Source organism: Mytilus galloprovincialis, chromosome 9, assembly GCF_965363235.1.
Source record: "Mytilus galloprovincialis chromosome 9, xbMytGall1.hap1.1, whole genome shotgun sequence".
Taxonomy (NCBI): Eukaryota; Metazoa; Mollusca; class Bivalvia; order Mytilida; family Mytilidae; genus Mytilus; species Mytilus galloprovincialis.
Window position 1 is genome coordinate 70860055 of NC_134846.1, and position 25862 is coordinate 70885916.

General features: G+C 32.0%; 1 protein-coding gene across 1 annotated transcript; it reads right to left on the reverse strand.

The window, feature by feature from the left end:
• Nucleotides 1-251: 251 nt before the first annotated feature.
• LOC143045805 ((E3-independent) E2 ubiquitin-conjugating enzyme UBE2O-like) lies at nt 252-25855 on the reverse strand. Its single transcript, XM_076218577.1, has 18 exons — nt 25608-25855; nt 22355-22528; nt 21260-21568; nt 20508-20617; nt 18414-19038; nt 17603-17705; nt 17035-17140; nt 14872-14974; nt 12705-12836; nt 10965-11062; nt 9354-10273; nt 8876-8976; nt 8144-8206; nt 5719-5922; nt 5322-5379; nt 4549-4670; nt 2599-2678; nt 252-1739 (listed from the first exon to the last, which is right to left on the reverse strand). Exons 1-18 carry the CDS (start codon nt 25809-25811, stop codon nt 1316-1318), a joined length of 3936 nt encoding a protein of 1311 aa, XP_076074692.1. The 5' UTR covers nt 25812-25855; the 3' UTR covers nt 252-1315.
• Nucleotides 25856-25862: the final 7 nt, after the last annotated feature.

The following is a 25862-nucleotide window of genomic DNA, read 5'->3' on the forward strand; positions in this document are numbered from 1 at the left end:
CCTTTTTGGCCCTAATTCCTAAACTGTTGGGACCAAAACTCCCAAAATCAATCCCAACCTTCCTTTTGTGGTCATAAACCTTGTGTTTAAATTTCATAGATTTCTATTTACTTTTACTAAAATCATAGTGCAAAAACCAAATGTCTTTGGATGAAGACAACGACACCAACGTCATACCAATAGATGACAAAAAAAATTTCAATTTTTGCCGCCGTATAAAAAACATGATATACAACCCTTAGGCATAATTTAATATTTTCTTTTTACATTAAATAATATGTGTGTTTTCTGAACATGTAAATTCATAAATTATTGAGTGATTTTACAACCAATTGCATTCAGTGTGTAGGCAAAGGTAATATCCTTGGTTAGCTTGCTTGTTAGCTGAACAGTGAAGTCATTATTATGTAAGGTAAACTACCCTCCTTAAAGAGTAGACTAGTCAGACAGTTAACCAATCTATCTGTCTGTAGGACTAGGCTACTTGGAAAGAAGGGTAGTATACCTAACCTAATAATGACAGTTATTGACTTCATGGTTCAGCTAGCAAGCAAGCTAACCAAGGATATTACCTTTGCCTACACACTTAATGCAATCGGCTGTAATTGATGTGATAAATGAACAATGAACAAACATGATAATGTTTAGAATTTTAAAAATTCTATTCTTAATGCATGTGATAAACAAACACAACACAACACAAACATAAAACAATAAATATATTAATATCACAGAATAATATTTTCTTTCAGATGCAAACACCACATGATAACCATTTTTTTCATAAGAAATCATTACGTCCCCTGAAGTGTGTAAAGTTAATATTGATGTTGAATTTAGTATTCTTCAAACATTATTTTCAAAACCTTCAATAGAAGAAAAGTCTGAGTCAATGAATAATATTTTAAATAATTCAAAAAAAAATTACAACATTTATCACAAGGGTCAGTGTGTCATGAATAATTAATATGCAGCATACTTCAATAGTTCATAGATAATTAATTTGAAGGAAAATATCTTCCATTCTATATATTGATGCTATAAAAAAAGCCTTGCATAGGAAGTTTTAATTTAAGGACAAGCAATGTTATCATTTTTTTTTTTAACAAACAAATAAGTACATGTTTTTCTGGTTGACAAATACTTACCTATTGTATGCTTTTAAGCATCAGCTTTTATAAAGTAAAGTTACACAATGGAACCTGCTTATGCTATAGGAACATTTCCCTGTCAAATTTGAGCAGCTTTATTTACTTAATTAACCCTGTATAAACAGATTTTACTTTTTTTTTAAATTCTAATGCTGATTTGAATGTTACAATTGATTACTGTTTAATTCAATCATTGTATTCAATACTGATTTTAATGTTGATAGTTTCTTGTTCATGGTTATACAGAAGCCTCTTGACAAAGGAAAGAGTGGGAACTCCACACTTGAGTCAATACATGTGTCATTACAAGATGAAAGACTGGTAGTAGCACTAGCACTGGTAGCCTCTGACAATACTGGCTTCTGATTGGCTGTCTTGACTTCACAAGATGGTATTTGACCTTGATTGCCTTCAGCAATTTCAACACCATTTAATTCAGATTTACTTCTTGAATTGTCTGCCATTGATGATTCAGATGGTAGCTGGTTTGTTTCTTTTGGTTTCAAGATTGAACCATTTTCTTGACTGACTGAAGACAATCCCACTGGGTCTGGATTTGTACTCCAATAGATGAATCTCTGTATCATCCTAGGGTTAAAAAAATAAACAATATATTCAGATTAAGTTGCCAGTTTTATGAGAATAATTTGTTGTTATAAAATATGGTGATGTGGTATGATAGCCGTTTAAGTAAGTATCTACCAGGTACAAAAGGACAAAGATGTATGCAACTTAAGATAATGGTATGGCCTTCAACAACAACCAGAAACATTTCATAATAGAACAGCAGCAGCCTTATTTATTCTAAAAACAATAAATGACCTTAATATCAATAGAACTCTTTTTAACAAAAACAGTTCAATATATCTTGATTTATGGCTTAAAAGATATCCCCAAGAATCAAGTTTTTTCCAAAACAATTTGGTCTATTTATAAGTATTGTCATAGCAATTGTTTACAACCTCCTGTTCAAAGATATAGCTAAAAGCTTAGTCTTTAAAATATCTGGATTTATGGCTTGAAAAATATCGCCAAGAAGCAAAACTTTTTCCAAAATGTCATAACCAATTGTTTACAACACCATTTCAGCTTAAAGCTATAGCTTAGTCTAACCTAGCTATTACGACTTTTGTTGCAGACTAGACGTCAAAACTGTAGGTTTACATTGCCATTTCTTACTTAAGATTTTAAAAAGGATCCATTACCCTTAAAATCAAGGACAGCATTTATTCTGTGGTAAGGTACACTATATTACAATTATATAAGAAGGGTCAACTAAATTGTATCTATTCAAATCATGAAATGACCTTTCCTTCCATGTCTTTTCTGATCAAAAGTTAATGGAGAAATTTATTTAACCTATTGTGATAACGACCACAAATTTCAACTTCACCCAAACATTGTGGCTGGTTTTTAGGTGTGTTATACAACAATTAGTTGAACTTACCTTGGTCCAAACTTCATCAAATGTTGAACACATTCTGTTCTAAAAGTTTCTGGAATATTCTTGATCATATTTGTTAAGCTCTGAAATATAAATCATAAATACTTCCATTAATAATTTATAAATAGAAGATATACATTGGGCAGTAAAAGAGTGATCCGATATTTTGTTAATTACCCCTTAAAAAAGAATTTTGATTGGTTGAACAGGCTGTCATTTTCTTAAATTGCAACTAGAACACACCCGTGATATCGTGGGTCCATGACTGAATTAAAGTATATAACTATGCATAAGCCTTATTTTAAGTATTGGCATTGTCATCTGATAAAGTCATGCCGATTATAAGATACATAGTTTTCTCTGCTTTAATTTTCAAATCTTTGTTTGAACCCGTCGACCTGGAACTTATCAATTATTGGTAATATTAATTATTTGGAAAACAAAAGGTCCTGGAATGGAGTGTTTTTTAATCAACAGCATTGTCCCATATTAGTTATAAATAAAGTTGAATTCTTTTATTCGCTGTTTTACTTCATGCCTGCTAACAAATTGAAAACTGTACCTATATGCCTTATTATAAGTCCAGATTTTTAGTATTCGTATTGTTATCTTAGAAAGTCTTACTGATTAAAATACTACAATAGGAACAATTTGACAATGATTAAATTTAGAAGTGTCAACCCTGTGATTATGACCCGTGTATAATAGCAAAATCCTAAATACACCATTTGGTGGTGCACCTGTCAGATGCGGAATGTACAGATAAGGTAATAGGTAACAGGTGAATATACTATTAGTATAGGGAACAATCTGACAATGATTGAATTTAGTAGTGTCAACCCTGTGATTATGACCCGTGTATATAGCAAAATCCTAAATACACTGTTTGGTGGTGCGCCTTTCAGATGCGGAATGTACAGATAATGTAATAGGTAACAGGTGAATATACTATTGGTATCTGTATTGGATTCGACCAGGAACTTGTTTATTATTGGCAATATTAATTATGTGGAAAACAAAAGGGTCTGGAGTGGTGTAATTTTTAATCTACACCATTGCTAAATATAAAGTTGAATTCTTTGATTTGTCGTTTTTACCTCATGACGGTTGACAAATTGGACCTCGTTATTTTAGTATTATAGATGTCCGCTAACTTTTTTAAATTTAAAAAAAAATTTTTTTTTTTAACCTGCATTCAATGCAACTAAAGAAAGTGATCAGAAAGCACAGTTTTATAAAATGTCAGTTTATAAAAAAGCTGCAGGCCATCAAGTACGTAAATAATTTTACAGATGAAAGACCTACACAGATATAACTTGAAAAAAAAAAAGCATATGAATAAGTAAGGGAGCTAAATAATCATGAACATGTGCTCACTTTCACTAACCCTTTAAAAGAATCATAATTTGGTAAAACTTGATATCAAGATACTATTTTATCTACAGCTCTATGAATATAACTATGACAAGGGTCTGGAATTTTTATTACATAAATTCTGTCATGAATGCATATCAACATAATATAAGTTTAATAGATATAATGAAATATCCTTTAGGAGTTGCAATGACAAGGTATGAGCTAGACAGGGTAAAAAAATAAAGTTAAATAGTGGGCCATCACTCAAGTAAAACTCAGTTGACTGGACTATCTATCTATAATCACATGATAATAACAAATAGCAGGACTGAAAGGTATAACCGTAAATAAATCAATGGACTTGTACATCCTTCAAGCATACACTTCTGCATTTAAGAATCTAATATATGGTAGGTTTTGAAAAGAGTAACAACTTTCTACAGTGCATAATTCTATATCATTTTATTAACACCTGTGCAGACAAAAATTGCACTTCACTCCTTGAAATCATATGAAAATTGATTGGTGATGATACCAGCTGAAGAAACACTTTTCAGACTTTTGAAAATCATGTTGCATTCATATTTATGATATTACCTCTACTAGTTTGAGAATTGCCATCTCATTGTACATTTTGCTATTTTCTGCTCCCTGTTGGGTACCTCTATGTTTTTCATACCCTGCCTCATTATAGTAAGGCTCATCCACTAAAATCAATCCTACAAATAAACAGGAGATGGATTTATTTATACCATGTTTAATCTTACTTAAAATGAATAATTTAATTTTGGAAGTAACGCATCTTCTGATTGGCTGACGTTATTTTGTTATCAGCTCATAGACATAATTTAGTCATGTGACCGTGACGTCGTCAATGCTTTTTCATGGTTTTCTACGGTTTAAAATGGAATTTAGAATTAAATTATAAGAAATGACTGCAATATTTTTTCTGTACATTCGAAATAACATAAAAAATGTAGTGCACGCTGTTCCTGCTATGCGGGTTATTCAGTGTGCACCAAATTTTTTATGTTTTTTCTTCATAGACAGAAAAAATATTACAGTCATTCCTTAATTATTATTGTATTTATATAATATTGTCATACAATTATGTATTTCTTAGCTACAAATAATAAATGCTGAAATAATGTACAGTAGATAAATCATATCTTGAAATTATAATAGAAACTTTGCATTGCACTTTTAAAAATGATGAAGAAGAAAAATATCAGCAAAAGCTATGCATCATGCACCCTACTCAACAATGATTAATCTGTGAGTCAGGTTTTTAGTGCAATTCAAAATTGCAAAGATAATATAACTCAAATTGGCCTACCTAAACTTAAGTTTAATCAATATAATCAACATACCTTGAATTGAGACTAAAACTTGTAAAAGACTAGAATTACTGGTCCAAGTTTCTGTGTCCTGCAAAATAAAAAACTATCATTACTTTCATTAACTGAAATATGTCAGATATCTGAGAAAAATGAAATGCGTGTTTGACTGGATAAAAACTAGTGAGTAATGGCTGTTCAAATTAAAAATTTCAACATTCCTTCAAATACATCATTTTCATTTTTTAACTTTTCAACACAATTTTATGCATAAAATATTTTGCATCTTAAATCTGTCACTGCTTAATGTTAACAGACAATCACAATAATGAGATGAATATCAAATCTGCAGTTATACACTAACCTTGCCTTCCCATGTACCTAGTTATACACTAACCTTGCCTTTCCATGTACCTAGTTATACACTTACCTTGCCTTCCCATGTACCTAACAGACTAACACAAACTTTTCCATCATCATATAGATTGGGATTAAGTCTATCAGTACAAAATGAGATATAATGGAATGCTGGAGGAGATTTAGGATAATCGTTTGGTAGCTGGATGTCGAAGAAGAATGGTGCATCCTCATAGGGTGTCTTCCTTGGTCCTATTATCATTGCACTATACAAGTCCTAAAAAATAAAAAAAAATATCAGTGTTAACCTATTGCCCCAATGTTTGTAACATGTTTTCTTCAGTATCTATACTATTAAACGAGAAGACCTCATTTTGTGTGTCGCTTCTCTTCCTTCGACAATTACTTAATCATCATGCCGTTGTGTCCTATAGGTACCTTGCATAGCCGCATATGTCATCCATTCTTATGACCATTCAGTTAGGGTTATTTTGGGAGAAAAACAAAAATAAAGGTGTCCGAATATTGTTCCCGTTATCAAACCGACTTTTATGTCAGACATGTCATCCGGTTTTAACACTGAGAACCAATCGTATGATATATAACAAAAATGAAAAATAAAAAAGCCTTGGCCATATCGTGGTTATTATATCGTAACAATCATTACTAATCTACCTCAGTTTTAACTGATACATAATTTTCATAAGTACTCGGACGGGGAAAGGACTATTATTTTTGCGTTTATCTGCATGTATACTTATATTAACATTAATATACTACTATAATATATAGAGACTCTCTATATAATGTAGCATTGAGTTTTTGTCATCAAATCGACTGTTAAGTCAGACATGACTACCAGTTTTAACATTGAGAACCAATTGTATGATAGATAACAAAAATGACAAATAAATAAGCCAATCAGAGCGTTGTCCATATCATGCTTTTTCAGATCGTAAGAACCTCTACTATTATACCTCGGTTTTAACTAACACATATTTTTCATAAGTACTCGGACAGGGACAGGACAATTATTTTCGCATTTATCTGTAAACTATGAATAATATACTACTATAATATATAGAGACTCTCTATATAATGTAGCAGTGATCGCCCTGGAGAAGAAACTTTGAACGGATAGTTAATAGAAAATTAAATACACTTTTTAAAATATTTATTATACAGATACGTATGTTCAAAGTATACAGAAACACGAAAATGATGGAATATAACGAAAACAAAATAATAACGGACTATTATCCTGTCTCCATGTACCTATATGACTTTTGATATCATTTCTTAAATTCTCAAGACATACATGTACAATCTTTTACAAAATTCATTCTAACATAGTAACATACTTTAAAGTAAACTTAAAATGCCTGCGATTTCGCTTTTAAGTCAAACAGGACTTCCGGCTTTAAACTAGCACATAAATTTCATAGTACTCAGGGACCGTGAGAACAATGATTATTGCGTTGATAGAAACTCTCCAAATAGTGTAGCAGCGATCGTCTAGGAGAAGAAATTGATAGCTAATAGCAAATACACTTTACTTTAATATAGTATACCTTTGTTCATAGTATACAGAAACGCGAAAATAATGGAATTTAACAGAATAAAACACGGCTTTGACGAGGGAGAGGGCTTTAACTGTTTTCACGTACCTATGAATTTTGATACCTTTACTGAAATTCTCCAGATATGAAATCTTTTTCTGAAATTCTCCAGACAAAAAATCTCACAAGCTGTAACCTCCCGCGATTTCGCGGGTGTGTTCTAGTGTTATTATATTTAAATTCTTCCTCATTCTCCCATTTCAAAATTTTACTAAAAATTCTCCCTGATGACATCGTTTTACAACATCACATGTAAATTGTATGATCAAAAATCTTGAAGACTATTACAGCTTAATGTTGCAAATTTCTGAAAGCAATTATAATCAAAATTTGTGATTTGTAATGCCATAACATATTTTTTTCTTTCTTTTTGGTTGATTGACAGGGCTAAATAAGCAATAAAATATACCTTAAAAATATGAAATGAATGTTTAATCATAAAAAAAATGTTCTATTAACTGTAATGGTAGTCCAAAATGCGTGACAATGGAATAACTCCAAGATGAATAGTTATCAAATTAGATTTATATTGATGATTTCTTGCTAGTTTGGCTTGTATTGCCTTCCTGATTTCAGAAAGATGATTTCTAAATGTAATCTATATTCCAGAAAAGTCGAGAATCAATGGGAAATTTCTGTGTCATTTGGTTTCTTATGGAGAGTTGTCTCACTTGCAATCATACCACAGCTTTCTTTTATATAACAGAAATTCAAAGAAATAACAAAAGTATCATATAAAATGAAGATTGTCGATAAAAATATATTACATGGCACAATTCATCATCATCATAAAGTTCCAAGATAAATGATTTAAAATCAAATACCTTCTCTCATCAATTTGGAAGTAAGAATCTGAATTTTATTTATGTATATCCTTACCATTCTGTCTTCATAACCTCTGACTATAATCCCTTCTGGCAGACATCTCTGTAACAATCTCATCTGAAACAAACAATAAAGGTCATGTTTACTTATTTGTTGATCTGATTTTGTTGAACATATTAGCTTTTAAAGGTTTCTCTTTATCAATTAGTTTCTGCAAAAATGGACAAAAATCATTTTACCAGCTCAATAAATCTTATTTGAGGTCAATTGACATTTTGAGCGATGAAGATTTACTTGTTCAACTTATTTTGCAAAACATATTTGCTTTTTACACTTTCTCTATCTTTTATCTCTCTGTATCTATTACGGTTTCTGCCAAAATCATCCAAAAGGGAATAACTCCTGTAAGAGCACCATTGGTGATTTGTCTATGTTGTCTTATTAGTATATCCTATTGCTTTGGTCATTTTCACTGATTAAATTTCTCTTTAATTTAAGTTTTCAAGACGTAACCAAAAACTTCAAAATTTAATATTTAATATTTTAAATTTCAGGGGCAATCTAAATCAAACATGGATAATACTTTTTTTTCTCAAATCACATAGAAAGATAGACTTAGACCTGCTGGTCATTTGTACCTATGTCAGTTTTACTGTAACTACTTTATATTTAAGATCAGGAGAGCTGAAAAAGTTAAAAAAAAAAACAACATAAAAAGGGAGAGAAGCATTATGTTTTAACATATTTTATACAAGAGTAAAGACTGATATACATTATATCTCTCACCTCTTTACTAACTGCTGTCATGAATGTTTTTAAGTTTGTTGGTGTGTGTGACATACTGTAAAACTTGTGACAGGGATTAACTTCACTCTCCTGGATAAATCCTACAATCATACATAATCAGCGTTCAACAAAATGGTTTTGAAGAATAGACATACTGAGAAATGAAATATTTATATCAGTTTATATATTATTTTTGGTTATAATATATTTGAGACAATAAAACTATATTACAATTTCACACCTAAATATATAATGGGTAAAATGTCATTTTATTCTAAAAAAATCTGTAAAATTTTCCAGGGCAAAGTTCTATAACTCTTTAACAGAATTCTGGCACTTTTTTTTCAAACATTATTCAGCTTCAATACCTTTCTGTTTTATGTCTTACAAAATGCTTTATAAATTAAAATTGTGCTTTAGAGCTGATTCAGATATCATAAATAATTTCAAATCAATGTGAAGACATAATTTAACTTACTAAATGCTACAGCCTCATCAACAATCTCTGGTATATCAGTAGGGGTGGTTGGTGACATCACTTCCTGTATATCTGATGATGATACCTCTGTATTATCCTCTGGCAAGTCTACCGGTGATTCAATGATATCGGACACAGACATTTGACTAATATTATTGCACATCTCATCATCAATAAGAATATTACCCTCAGCCAACCACTTTGGAACAACTTCCTCCAAAATCCTCTTCATTCTGTCCTGTAAATGTCCACAGATTTTTAAACATAAAGTGTGAGTATCTGCGTCAATGCCTGTATCTACTGGTACACTTCCTTTAACACTACTAGAACCAGCAATCTGTGACTCTGAACCTGCCCTAGAGTTATCTTCCACTGCTGGTTTACTTTCTCCTTCACTAGATGACTTAAGAGGTTCATTTCCTGCTCCTGAGTCCACTTCCTTTTCTTTATCACAGGTATTATGTGCATTACTACTTTCCCCTTCTTTACATTCCGTCCCCGAACTACCTCCATTTACAATACTGGTTTCCTTAGTTTCCTCATCACCAGTCACATTCATAGTTTTCATTAATCCGTTTAATTCTATCTCTAGGTTTTGGCTTACTTCTTTTAACTGTTTACTTAGTTCCTCAATCTTTTTATTGTACTTCTCCGTACGTGATTTGCGTAATCTTTTCTTAGCTTCCTCAATAAGTAAAACAATTTCTTCTTCCTTATAAAAAGATGATTTCAGTATTTTTTCTAATTCTCTACATCGTTTATAAATGTAAATAATTTCCTGAAAGCACTGTGTTGCATCCATAGATTGTGGCAATGTTTTAAACAGATCGTCTAATTTAGACAAAGCTGCTGTTGCTCTATCTAACAGACTCTCTAACTCCTCCTTTCTGACAGGAACAGCTGATTTCTTTACTTCTTCCCTGAAAGTAGAAAATGTTAAACACTATGTCTTTTGCATCATTATGTCAGAGAAAATTCGAAAAGTTAAAGTATATAATTCAGATAAAACTTAAGATTTCTTCATTCAGAGCACTGAATGAGAATTGTAGTAACAATGTTCTCACTTTGCTGAATTGTATATATACCAGACTATTGGTGAAGACTTTAACTTGACCTCTACATGTTTTTTGTTATTTATTTTTTGCTAGGTTGCTGTCTCATCAATACATACTCACTTCTTTTAATGCACACATCACTGGATTTAATTTGAATCCTATTTTATCTGTTGGATGTTGTTTTTTTTTTCATCTAAGCTATTTGTCACTGTTTGATCAAAATGACAGTTACCATTTGGCTGAATTGGAGACATTTTGATTCCTACAGGATGCTTACAGATCCAAAATAACTAAATGCATTATTAAAGAAAATATATCCATTGTTTCTTACAAAATGTGTCCATGCTTTGATTACACTGTCAACACTTCATGCTACTTTCTGCTCTGGCAATCAAAGCCAATGAAATGGCAGTCTTCTATTTTGTTAGGTATGCATCATAATAAAACCAGAGGTTACTTTAAAAAGATCTTAAAACAAAGTAAAATGGAGAGATGTCAGATCCTTATAAGCAAAGCATCATTGCATGATCTGAATTTTAATAAGATTGTTTCTTACTCATTTTCTGATTCCGCCTCCTCTTCTTCTTCTGTCTCCCAGCTCTCATCACTGTCACTAAAGTCATCGCTGTCACTTTCAGAGTCATACTCACTCATCTGTTAAAGTTCAATTATACAAAATTTTTACAATAAATATATCAATCTATGATTCTTATTACAAATTTGCTTTATTGAATTTCTATCACCTATACAGATAATTACAGAACTATATAGAGGATAAAGGGTATATATTAGATCTCCTTTTTTCTTTCCGAAAAAGGTCAATTTAAATTTGCTCTTTAATGTTCTGACATTTGAATACCAGTTGAGAGGATCAGTTGACAAGTCAGATGCCTTGTTATCAGATAGAGTTTAAATATATCAACTTTTCATCACATGTTACCATCAAAGCATTCCTAAAAGCTCCACAAAGGATTTGGTAGATTTTCCAAGAGTTGAACATAATACAAAGCTATATGCAACAGTTCTTTGTCACTATACCATCAATTTAGGGTAACTCTAAAGACAAGTTACCAGCATTGGAGTGTGTATAAATACAAAACATGAGTTATAAATATGTTGCCTACATTTAAATGAAATCTGACTTGTATCAAATTCTCTGAAGTACTTTTTTGTTGAGCCTGCAACTTTAGTTGCAGAAAGCTCGACATAGGGATAGTGATCCGGCGGCGGCAGTGTTAGCTCACTTCTTAAAAGCTTTATATTTTAGAAGGTGGAAGACCTGGATGCTTCACACTTTGTATAAAGATGCCTAATGTTACGAACTTTCCGTCAGTCACATGTCCAATGTCCTTGACCTCAGTTTCATGGTTCAGTGACTACTTGAAAAAACGTTAAGATTTTTTGTAATGTTAAATTCTCTCTTTTAAGTAATAGGATAACTATATTTGGTATGTGCTTACCTTGCAAGGTCCTCATGCCCTTCAGACAGTTTTCACTTGACCTTGACCTCATTTCATGGATCAGTGAACAAGGTTAAGTTTTGGTGGTCAAGTCCATATCACAGATACAATAAGCAATAGGTCTAGTATATTCAGTGTATGGAAAGACTGTAAGGTGTACATGTCCAATTGGCAGGTGTCATCTGACCTTGACCTCATTTTCATGATTTAGTGGTTAAAGATAAGTTTTTGTCTTTTGGTCTGTTTTTCTTATACTATATGCAATAGGTCTACTATATTTGATGTATGAAATGATTGTAAGGTGTACATGTCTAGCTGACAGGTGTCATCTGACCTTGACCTCATTTTAATAGTTCAGTGGTCAAAGTTAAGTTTTTGAGTGTTGGTCTATTTTTCTAATACTATATGCAATAGGTCAACTTTATTTGGTGTATGGAAATATTTTATGATCTATATGTTAGTCACGCAGGTTTTATTTGACCTTGACCATTTTCACGGTTCATTGCTCAGTGTTAAGTATTTCTGTTTTGGTCTGGTTTTTTTAATTTATAAGCATTAAATAAGTCAACTATATTTGTGGTATAAAAGAATTGTAAGCTCTACATGTCTGCCTGGTATGGTTCATCTGACCTTGACCTCATTTTCATGGTTCATTGATCAATGTTTAGTTTTCTTGGTTGATGTTAAGTTTATGTGACAGTTGTAATAAAGCTTTATATTTAGGACTATCAACATAATATCAATGATTAGTAAAGAAGGCGAAACATTTCAGCTTGTGCACTCTTATTATATATACATGTTGTAGTATGGACTTAAATAAAAAAAAAAAAGCTTACATCTCCTCCAACCAAGTATAATTCTTGAGGATTGCAAAATGAAGTGGTATCATCTGGCCATCGTACATAAAGGCCCCCTTGTATTTCTAGACTGGTTACCTGTCCTGCAGCATGGTTACCAACACCACTTTTCTGAAATATTTATGTAAATATAATGCCATAATAACAAGTGAAACTGCGAGCTACTGCTCACTGATAATACCCCCGCCGCAAGTGGATAATATTAATAGTGTAAAAATATGCAAGTGTTCGGTAAACAGGAAGTTGTCGAGTGATGAATCTGAAAACGCATCACACCGTATAGCTGACTTATAAAAATCCTAAAACCAAATTTCAGAAATCCTTGTATTGTAGTTCCTGAGAAAAATGTGTCGAAAATTTTTAACTTGGTTATCATGTGTAAAATCATACAAGTGTTCGGTAAACAGGAAGTAGTCGAGTGATGAATCTGAAAACGCATCACACGGTATAGCTGACTTATATAAATCCTGAAACCAAATTTCAGAAATCCTTGTATTGTAGTTCCTGAGAAAAATGTGACGAAAATTTTCAACTTGGCTATCATGTGTAAAATCATACAAGTGTTCGGTAAACAGGAAGTTGTCGAGTGATGAATCTGAAAACGCATCACACAGTATAGCTGACTTATATAAATCCTGAAACCAAATTTCAGAAATCCTTGTATTGTAGTTCCTGAGAAAAATGTGACGAAAATTTTCAACTTAGCTATCATGTGTAAAATCAGACAAGTGTTCGGTAAACAGGAAGTTGTCAAGTGATGAATCTGAAAACGCATCACACGGTATGGCTGACATATATAAATGTCGATACCAAATTACAGAAAGGGTGGATGTGTAGTTCCTGAGAAAAATGTGACGAAAGTTTCATGGGACGGACTGACTGACGGACGGACAGACGGACTGATGGACGACAGACAGAGGTAAAACAGTATACCCCCCTTTTTTAAAGCGGGGGTATAAAGGTAAAACAGTATACCCCCCCTTTTTTAAAGCGGGGGTATAAATATCTGATATGAATATCAGTGTCTTTCAAGTGATTCTTAGTTTTTTCTTATGTTGTGCTTTTGAATGTAAGGTTTAGGACTTCAAACATGATCAATTCAGCACCATTCTTTCATTTCTGTCCCAAATCAGGAGCCTGTAGTTATCAGTGGTTGCTCTTTGTCATATTTAGTTGGTTTATTTTATTGTGTAGGAATCAATAAGGCTTTTGGATTTCTGTTTTTTTATAATTTTTTCAACTTTTTTTCATTTAATAGAAGACTAAACAGTACAAATTTTATCATTGCTGAAAGCCGCTTTTTTGAACATCATTTGAACTCTGGTGGATAGTTCCAATATCACAATTCCCTATTCTTCTGTTTGTTTAAAAAATTTATATGGTATCTTTCTACAGGTCAGCCCTCCCGAAAATGGTTCCACTTTTCATAATATTAATAATGGATGATTGAACTCATCCAAGGTTTTGATGTTTGAAAACTTTAATACATGTACCAATTTGTAAAAGATCTGAAGAAAAATGAAGGCATATTTCATAAGTCCCTCTTGAAAAATTGCTCCCTATTCAGACTCAAATCAAACAAATCCATGGTTTTGACGAGTTAAATTTCTCTAAATATAACAAGTTACTTAGTCATCTCAAATGCTGACAACAACTCTGCTTTAAGAAAATTGTACATATCTTTAATTGGATATGTGTTACCTTGGGATCCCCTACTGCCACAACAATATCTTCAGGTCTAAACTTATACTCAGGATGGTCCTTACCTTGGGATCCCCTACTGCCACTACAATATCTTCAGGTCTAAACTTATACTCAGGATGGTCCTTACCTTGGGACCCCCTACTGCCACTACAATATCTCCAGGTCTAAACTTATACTAAGGATGGTCCTTACCTTAGGATCCCCTACAATATCTCCAGGTCTAAACTTATACTCCGGATGGTCCTTACCTTGGGATTCCCTACTGCCACTACAATATCTCCAGGTCTAAACTTATACTCAGGATCGTCCTTACCTTGGGATCCCCTACTGCCACTACAATATCTCCAGGTCTAAACTTATACTCAGGATGGTCCTTACCTTGGGATCCCCTACTACCACTACAATATCTCCAGGTCTAAAACTTACTCAGGATGGTCCTTACCTTGGGATCCCCTACTGCCACAACAATATCTCCAGGTCTAAACTTATACTCAGGATGGTCCTTTATGTCATACACACTAACTTCTTCAGGTGAATCAGAAGTTCTGTAAAATAAAAAATGCTCTGTTTTATACTCATAAAATACAACTTTAATAATAAAGTGGCTGCATACTCAGATAAAGTCGTGAAAGACAATAGAGGATACTTTAATAGTAATGTTTTTAGTAATGTTGTTCAGGGGAACAAAAATTTGCAAATGAACAAATAAGTTAAATTCTACTTGCTACAACAAATGAATGGTGTAAGATTTCCAATAAATCATGTATGGTATAATGGTGTTTTGGTGTATATTGTGTCATTGAGAATTGGAAATAGTGTATGATGCATGTGGAATGTTGATTTTTTTATTTTAAAATTTTTTTTCAGAAAAAATATAATTGCTAAATGTGCATATATTAATAAAACACTTTACAATATTGGTAAATTTGAATGTTGTTATTCCTATATGACTGAAATGGAAAAGAGGAAAGGGGAATGGTTTAACGGTGTAAGATGTCAGGTGTATTGTGCAATGTTAATGGTGTACAGTTGTATGGTGTAATAGTGGATGATGTAATGTTGTAAGGTGTTTTAAGGTGAAATTGTGAATGATGTAATTTTTTATGTTGTTGTATGTAATGTTGTAAGGTGTAATGGTGACTGGTGTAATGTTGTAATGTGTAATGGTGTAATGTGTAATGTTTTAATGTGTAATGTTGTAAGGTTTAATGGTGTAATGTTGTAATGTTGTAATGTTGTAATGTTGTAAGGTTTAATGGTGTAATGTTGTAATGTTGTAAGGTTTAATGGTGTAATGTTGTAATGTGTAATGTTGTAATGTGTAATGTTGTAATGTGTAATGTTGTAAGGTGTAATGTTGTAATGTGTAATGTTGTAAGGTGTAATGGTGACTGGTGTAATGTTGTAATGTGTAATGGTGTAATGTGTAATGTTTTAATGTGTAATGTTGTAAGGTTTAATGGTGTAATGTTGTAATGTTGTAATGTTGTAATGTTGTAATGTTGTAAGGTTTAATGGTGTAATATTGTAATGTTGTAAGGTTTAATGGTGTAATGTTGTAATGTGTAATGTTGTAATGTGTAATGTTGTAAGGTGTAATGTTGTAAGGTGTAATATTGGGTGCCACATGTGGAGCAGGATCTGCTTACCCTTCTGGAGCACCTGTGAGCACCCCCAGTTTTTGGTGGGGTTTGTGTTGCTTATTCTTTAATTTTCTATGTTGTGTCATGTGTACTATTGTTTGTCTGTTAGTCTTTTTCATTATTAACCGTAACGGTTTATTTTCGATTTATGAGTTTGACTGTCCCTTTGGTATCTTTCGTCCCTCTTTTGCAATGTGTAATGGTGTAATGTGTAATGTTGTTGTGTGTTATATTGTCAGATGTTATGGTGTAATTGTGAAGTGTAATGATGTATGATTTAATGCTGTAATGTGCAATGGTATATGGTGTAATTGTGAAGTGTAATGATGTATGATTTAATGCTGTAATGTGCAATGGTATATGGTGTAATTGTGAAGTGTAATGATGTATGATTTAATGGTGTAATGTGCAATGGTATATGGTGTAATTGTGAAGTGTAATGATGTATGATTTAATGGTGTAATGTGCAATGGTATATGGTGTAATTGTGAAGTGTAATGATGTATGATTTAATGCTGTAATGTGCAATGGTATATGGTGTAATTGTGAAGTGTAATGATGTATGATTTAATGGTGTAATGTGCAATGGTATATGGTGTAATTGTGAAGTGTAATGATGTATGATTTAATGCTGTAATGTGCAATGGTATATGGTGTAATGATGAATGGTGTAATGGTAAATAGTTTAATGGGGTAAGTTGTCAAGGACTGTATAAAAACTCATCATAGTTAATAGGATTAAATTTTGTATTTACAACCAGACACGTGTTTCGTCTACAAAAGACTCATCAGTGACGCTCAAATCCAAAAAAGTTAAAAAGGCCAAATAAAGTACAAAGTTGAGAACATTTTCATGCAAGTCTTTTGCATCTTAATTTGCTTTTAGAACATTTTCATACTAATTCTGTGTATCTAACTTTCTATAAGTTCATTTGCTAGTGAGGCTCAATATCATATTGTACCTGATATTACAGCCATTCTCCAGTTTGTACCAGTTGACCATACAAGTTCTGGAATGGTGATCACAACTCACTACAGCTCCATAATAGTTTGGTTTATCACTTTCTTCTATAGTAAAAACATTTTTAATACTAATATTAGCACAGCTCAAGGTACCACTTGTTAAATTTGATTTAAACTAGCAGCAAGGATTCAATGCACTCAATCAGTTGCAGGTCTTGTATAAAAATCAAAAATAAATAAACAACTGGATGAATGATACACTCAACATTAATCAAGAAATGTTATTTTACTTAACAGGTATTTATATGAGTTTGTAAGAGCTATAAAGCATGTTAAGTAGTTTTAATGCTTTATAATTTAAAATGAATTAGAAAAAGGCACTCAAATGCTTTTGATAGTTTATTCAAAGATTCTATGTGTTATTTTTTGGTGGTTATTATCGTTTGACAGCTCCTTAACATCCAGTAGCAAATATTTCATTCTTAATCATAATAATCTTTCTTGTTGGGTCTTCATCTCACTAATCTTTTCATTCATATCTTTATTTTATGAATTTTTTTTTTATACCTTTAGCTTCAACAACAAAATCTCCAGGAAAAAATTCATGTTCATCAAGGTGATGGACAGGATACAATTCTGTTGATGATACATCTTTCTCTACACTTCCATCCTATAATAAAAATAATAAGTATACAAATGTATTGTGCATCTACTTTCAGGAAAAACTAAAGTCAAACATAAAACCAAGGGTAGCTGAGGACAACCCATGCTCTGCAAATGTTAGAGCCTGATCTGCCCCCTTATAAAATTGATTTCAGGAAACATAACTTTATAAGACTTATAAGAGGGTGGTAAAGGGTTATTTTCGTGCAACGTTTTCAGCCTTTTTATTGCACGTGTTTTCGTGTTTTGACGTTTTATTCCTCGTTTTCTCATGTTTGGCTAGATTTGCGTGCTTTGTGTTTCCCCTTATTTATTTTCCGTGTTTCGTATCGGTGCTCTTAATTTCTCGTGCATGTCCCGCATTTGATTAAAAATTCAGTCTGTTATAATACCTTCCGAAACTTGTGTAATCCAATAGAAATTGATGTATAATGTTACCATTGTACTTTTGTAATATTTGTTTTCAAATAAGATGCAAGAAGCGGATGCTAAAAGGTGACCGCAAGGTCTTCATGGCCATTAATAATGGCTGCATGATCTCACATGTTTCCGTGTTCAGTACCCCCCTTTACCACCCTATTATAATCTATACAACCTTGAGTAAGTCATGTAAAACATACTTTTTTCTTATTACCAGCTATACAATTGTAGACACAGAACCTAGCTACATTCTCACTATAACAATAATATAATTAGTAGTGTCATTTGTATTTACCTGCCACATGACTGTTGCTAAAGACATTGTACAATAAACAACAACTGCTACAGAATCTCCGACTTCATATGTTGGAAACTTAGTTTGAAACTCCATTGTTTTCTTCTTCTTCCTTTTCCCTTTTGCTGATCGTTTCTGCATTCTTTTCCTTTTCTCCTTTGTCTGATCAGGAACATCTTCATAGTCTGCATCATCATTGTTTTCCCCAATCTGTGATTCATTTGCAGTAATTTCACTCATATCTAAACTATCATCCATCTCAACATCTTCTTCATCATCATGCCCATTCATTAATGCCTCTGATTTTGTACACACTCCACTGTCATTATCACCACTACACACATCAGGAATATCTCCATCTTTACATTGAGCAGTTACTTCCCCTGAGCTACTTCCTGTTCCATTAGGTAAAGGTACTGACAAAAGATTCAGCCCATCATTGATTGTGTTGCCATTGCTGACATCTGGTTGAGTATTGCATCTTGCGTTATTCAAATCATTAATGGTACTTTCTAGATTAGTTCCTGGAATGACTTCAGATAGGACATCAGCATCTCTGATTGTGTACATCATAATGTCATTTATCTGTGTACTACAGTGATGGAATTTCCCTAACTTCTTTATTCTATAAATAGAATTAAAAAGTGCAATGAGGGTATTAGTTTTTATTATTTTATTAATAGAATAATATTCTAACTGGTGGAAATTTTCCTGTAAATAAAATTACTGTACTTAAAATATTCACAGTAACAACTATTTATGAATAGAATCTCATAATGTTCACATGCTGTTAGAGATGGGTAAAAATATTTCTATGATATATATATATATCACTTGTTGGGGGAATCTTGAATGATTTAAGTCTTTCTCTCATTAGCATGATTAGTGAGTTGTCTTATACAGCCAGATAGATCAAATTTATTCGTTCAGTGTATGTTTACTTGTGTTAATATTTCTTTTTGATTGAATTAAGACATTTCAATTGATACTTTATAGTGTTTCTGCCTACATTGTAGGTTTCAGGTAAGGATACAGGTTGGCCATTGTACATGTAAAAACATTTAAATTCACTGCATTTGTTTGCACCTGTCCTAAGTCAGAAACTGTTGTTCAGTGGTTGTCCTGTAAAATGTGGTTCACAGGTGTTTCTCATTTTTTTTTTTATAGATTAGACCATTGGCTTTCCTGTTTGGAATGTTTTATACTAGTCATTTTGGGCCATTCATAGCTTGCTGTTTAGTGTAAGGCAAGGCTCCTTGTTAAAAGCTATACTTTGACCTATAATGGTTTACTTTTTATACATTGAAACTTGAATTGAGAGTTGTCTCATTGGCACTTATACCAAATGTTCTTATTTCTTTACAACTTCAAGGAGTCATCAAATAATTTCTGTTCAGTTGGCATTTTTGGTAATCTTTAACTGCTGCTGATCTTTTTTGCTGTTTACAGTTTCTACTATCTATATATTCAGGGAAATACCCCCTCAAATAGTCAAAATTCATCATTCACCACATTCCGGTAAGAGTCTTCCAATGGTTAAAGGCATGAAGGCATTTTAGTAGATCTTGTATCGCTTAACAATTTTGCTGTTGACAATTGCCACATATCTTTCATAAGTTTACACAAAAAATTGTCTAAAGTCATCATTTAAGGCTATAAATCTTGTAATGGATCATCCAATGATATCCTTCATGTGACCTTTTTTCGTATTTTGCATTGTTTGAATTTTTGACAATTTTCTGCCCCTATCTTTGAACTAAAGTTGTTTGAACTAAATGGAAAAATATTTAAAAACTTGTTCAAAATCACAATTATAAAGGAAAATAATTTATGTAAGGATCATTTGATAATTTTGTTGGAAGGAGGAGACATTACATAACACTTCTGATTCATCAGATTTTCTCTATCAATTACATTTTTTTATATATAATACCTATAATGCATTTAACCAAATTTTCTATTTGTAGCCATGGTGGCCATGTTTGTTTTTTGCAGCACTAAAAACAAATTTTGTTATGAGATAGATGTCATTAATGCCAGTAGCTCATAAGGCCCAAGACTCCAAGAGATCGAAAAAGCATTAAATAAATTTACTTGTGTAGATCTTCTTTCTTGATGAGACTAGGTTGATGGAGCTGTATAGTTTCATCTGTCATATTAAATCCTCTGCATATCCAGTTCACATGTACAGAATTTATATGACTCTGAAAAGAAAAATAGTTTCAATAACTTAAATTCTGTAGTCTATTTTCAAATTACCCTAATTGAACCAGTAATAGGAGTTCCATTTTTAGTTTACTCCTTTATGAGGGACACAACCTTTCATTGACAATGAGCTTGAATAAAGAGCTAGCAGATTTAGGAAATTTATCTGTAAATACTGTAATGTGTGTTACCTGTAAGTTTTTCTTATTCTTTAATTATATTTGATTTATTTTAGGATAAAAACTTTTGATACCAGTAGTGATATCACCTTTAGCTTGTCATGCTTTGCTTTAATCTGTGTTTTTGTCACTTCCAGTTACAGAGAAAAATCTTCCTTCTCAGTGACATTTATCAAAATCAGAAAATAAATGATACGAAACCATCTCTCATGATGGTATTAGGATAAAGTAAACATTTAACACTGACACATTAAAAATAAAAGAGAAACAATTAACGAATAGGGTTAAATTCTAACTTCCACTTCAGAGATTCCATAAAAATTGACAAATCGTCAGGAGCCTTACCCATCAGATCCATAATAAAAACATTCAGTCTAGTCATGATTCAATATGTAACATCCTATTCAATGTTGAAATCTAAAAGTATTAAACAAATCCTCTTTTCAGTTTTTAAAATTTTACCTCTTCTACCCTGACATGGATTTTTTGAGATGGTGACATTTTCTTGTGGTATTTCTTTGTTTCCTGAATCCATTTGACAACTTTGAGATTTTCCCTCTCACCAGTAAGGACAGATCCTGGGTAAATTTCCTGATCATATTCAACATCATTACTGTCTCCATCTTCAGGAACAATATCCAGATCATACAAATCTTCATCTTCAGCTATACATTGTGCACCATCAGGAAAGACAACTCTTGATCGCATTGAAGTTGTTTTCACTTTACCATACCAAGGATCAAGGGACACATCATCATCTATATCAAACTCCTGAAACATAACCAAAAAAGGTGTTGATTGGATTGTATATTTTATGTTACTCTCCCTTTTGAACAATACAGCAAAAAATGAGACAAATTTAAAATACACATTAACTTTCAGATACCTTACTTGCGAAACAAGAGTGCACACACTGAAATGTCTTGCCTACATTACAGATCATGATTGATTTTATGTTGTAAGTCTTAAATAATTTATTAAAGGAATATGTATATCACATAACTTAACATTTTCAATGACAATGAGGTCAAGTACAATTAACCCCTACCAGATAAACAAGTACACCTAACAGTCGTTTCATACATCAAATGTAGTATTGGATGATATATTGTTTAAAGTATCTGAGAAATAGACCTTAACAGGGAAACTTAATGTTGACTAATGAACCATGAAATGAAATCAATGTACAGAACAACCTTGGAAAACCGACATGCACACCTTAAAAAGTATTTGGTCAAGCAGATAACAAAATAAAATATTCTGAATATTCTCATTGATCATGTAAAAAAAAAAATCTGTTCGTGCTTTGAGTGAGAAAAAAATCTGACCAAGAAAAAAAAAACATAACTCCCCCCCTTCATGCCCTTGATTTTAAATGGTTTCTCCCTAAAACATTTGAATTCAAGTTATAAAGCATCGAGGTCTTCTAACTTATGAAATATAAAGCTTTATAAATCGTTCAGTCCATTCCATTATCATCCTTATTAATATATAGCTAGAATTTTGTAATTTTCATCACAGGTTAGGCATTAAAATTAAGATAAAGATCTAACTCACACGCAAAGGCTTCAGATCTGTTGCATTTACATTATAAATGTATTTGTTGGTGCCTTTAATATGAAGGTGACATTTGACAACTAGATTCTGTACATATCCCCTTTGGCTACTTTTACCACTGATCATTCGTCTTATAACATCTCCTGGCATCAAGGATCTGTCTACCAATGTTACCTATAAAATATACAAAGATACATGTATGTCTTATAACATCTCCTGGCATCAAGGATCTGTCTACCAATGTTACATATAAAATATACATTTATGTCAAATATCATCCTGTAGATTCACAAGAAACTTCAGAATTCATGAAGTCAAATATCTTCTTATATGATTGACTTCAAATAAATGAATAATACTAATGACTAATGTGTCACAAGATATGGCTGCCATGTTTCAATATACATGAGCAATGTTCATTCACCTATGGCTTATTATTTGCAAATGGTACAACTAAAATTTAAGTTCTAGCATTTATAAAATGTCTGGAGACAATAAAATTATAATGAAATATTTCTTCACCCTGGACAATCAAATTCGAAAATTTAATTGTCAGGAGTCGGAGATAATTCATCAATCTCAATGCAATTGTAAAATCTATATGTTTAGCTTGATTGAAACTAAAGGATCTTGGTGAATGACTAGAACTAAGAAACCTTTTAACTTCATAAAGGGCCATGTGGTTTTTTTTATTTTATTTCAATCAATCCACAAAAATGATAAAAGGAATAAGATCTACTTTTCACAACTTAATGTACAAAATGAATGTGTGGTAACCTGTTTAAAACTTCCAGATTTTAAAGAGCAGGGTTTTAGGTAACTATTGTCAATTGCTCATGAATAATAAAAGTTGTGGCGATTAAAACTCATGAATGGCAAAAGAATTTGGTGAAATTAAATAAAACAGTTTGACTTTGTCAAGTTCGTCAATCTTGTTATTTTTATTCCGGTTTTTTCCCTGATTAGACAATATTACTTAGAACTACCCTTGAAGGAACTAATCACATGTATCATTAATGGATAATACTGTTATACTGTGATAATGCTAACAAATATGCTGAGTATTTAACTTCAAATGGCACAAATTTGTAGAAAATTTTATTGTATTTCTCGAAGAACAAGAAGTTATTTGGGGTTTAAGAAAGTTAGCAGCTTTAAAACATTTTTTTTAAGTCGGTCTCACTAATTAGCAACAAGAAGCGTCAAGAAGCGACAAAAAAACTATTTAGCGACAAGAAGACATTTTTTTTTTTATTAAAGTTACTTATTCCAAATAAATATTAAAAGAACATGCAAATAAAACAATTTTTAGCGACAAGAAAGTTAATATTGATAGAAAAAAATTGAAACATAGATCTAGATCTAATTGCTACATTTATTTACATGATATTTTATTATTTATTATGTATGACCATGTCGTATTATGATATTACTTTTACTTGTGTTTTAGAATAATAATATATCATATAATTGGTTTTTTTAAACTCTCTTTGTACAATATACAATAAACTTGCAAGATGCATTATTTGTGCATCATTTTCCAGAAAATACACACATATTGTGAAATACAAAGAACTAAAATCAAACAAGAGGGAAACAAAATTAAAATGTGAATATTTTTCATCATTTTATTTTGAGTATATTGCCTGATTTAACAATATCTATCATGTTTTTACATATTGATTGAAGATTAAAGGAAATTAATGACAATCTTGAGTTTTCAACAGATGTTCACTATTTACAATGATTGAATATTCTGGCGCGTGCAATTGTATAGTCTGACACGTGTACAAAGTTGAAGGTGGTTAATTGGGTGTTATTGTAGCAATAAAACAAGGGACACGCGCCGCGTTAATCTCAATTGATGTACCACATTGTGTGTACTGTTATTACCTTAGGATGAAGCCACATCTTATCAAGAACAATGATAATAAAGATGGCAAAACCTGACTGAGAGTTCTACAAATAAAGCATCGCATTGACATAACAAGAGTACAGTTAGAGCATAGCATTAAGCAAATGAATCAAGAGATTATATTTTGTTATGCCCACTCTATTCGTTTATTCATACTCTTACTTTGTTGAAAACAGATACACACATTAATATCTTCAACATATTCTTTATATTTGATAAAAACTACACCATCCCTTTCTTCCTCACAAATGTTTAATTTCTTCATCTATCAATATAATAAAAAATTATCAATTTATTTCTGCCCGTATATTAAAAAAAAAATGCATATTTTTTTATCATGTTTATATTTAATAAAAAAAAATGTTTTCTTGTCGCTAAATAGTCTTCTTGTCGCTAAAATTATTCTTCTTGTTGCTTCTTGTCGCTTCTTGGCGCTAATTAGTGAGACCCTTTAAAGTTTCTCTACATGTATCATTTTAATATAAAATCAGTTTAAGACCATTCTTCTTTTGGGAAACTTGCTGCATTTGTTCATGAACATTACACATGCCATCAGAAGTATTAAATGAAGATTAGCAGAAAGATGTTTAACACTAGAAAATTGTCCCTAGTGTGAGAGATACAAAAATAAATAAAAAAAGATTAAGACAGAAAAATCAACAAATAATATAGATTAACAAAGACTAATTTAATGGAACATACAAGCTGATAATTACAACTCTGATTGATTTCAATAACAGGTAACATAATTAGATTTAACATCAACCAGCTGTCCACATGATCAACCTATGTTTTATGACCACAATTAATAGCCAATATCTCAAGATTTAATACTCCAATAAATGGTCACCATTTGATGTTGACCATACAAGAGGGTCCTCAATCCTCAATCTTATGGCCTTATGGCACAACTCTTCTCATTGGTGCATATTACGCCCTATGTGTATCTTCCTCCATGTATTTTCCTCCATGTACTTTAATTTTGTTATTGCTGTTACGATTGAGGTTGCGGATGTTCGGGTAAGTCGAAACGTCCTGTTTTTGAGATAAAGGCCGAAATGATTTCTAACTTCCGTTTATATTCTTCTGTGTTTTCGTGGTCTAGTCTTCCTAGCAGGGTGCATGTGTTGATCTTGCGGGTGGGTATAATTAAGAAAAGTCACAGGTTGTAAGTTACTCAAAGAGAAACTATTCCCCGTTCAGAAGAAGACAAACACCTATAGATAAAGGATAAATGTCCAATATTTATGACAATCTGTAAGCTAAATAACAAAGGCTTCTTATTTATATTTGATAAATTATGCATAGTTTTTTGGCCTTGTGATTTCGAACGTTCACCTTTTTCTCTTCTTCGACAGTTTCATTCCCATCTGGGTGCCAGATTATTCGAACTGTTCCACGACTTAACAATTCATCATCATCGTATTCTTCGTCACTGCTGATGTATTCTGAACTTTCAGTAACAATACCATAGATGATCTTGTCTTCACATCGCTTGCATACTTCATCTTCTTCAAACATGGCACAATCTGTCTGCGCCATCCTGCCTGCATGAAATTGATTCAGATGAGAAAAGTGAAAGGCAAAAGCAGA

What these genes read in the sequence shown, in the direction of transcription:
- LOC143045805 (XM_076218577.1), bottom strand. Translation starts at nt 25,811, where the DNA reads ATGGCGCAGACAGATTGTGCCATGTTTGAAGAAGATGAAGTATGCAAG. An exon ending in AAGAAAGAAGATCTACACAA is followed by an intron (nt 19,039 to 20,507) that starts GTAAATTTATTT and finishes TTCTATTTATAG; the next exon opens with AATAAAGAAGTTAGGGAAAT. An exon ending in GAGGTTATGAAGACAGAATG is followed by an intron (nt 5,923 to 8,143) that starts GTAAGGATATAC and finishes TTTATTTTTTAG; the next exon opens with GACTTGTATAGTGCAATGAT.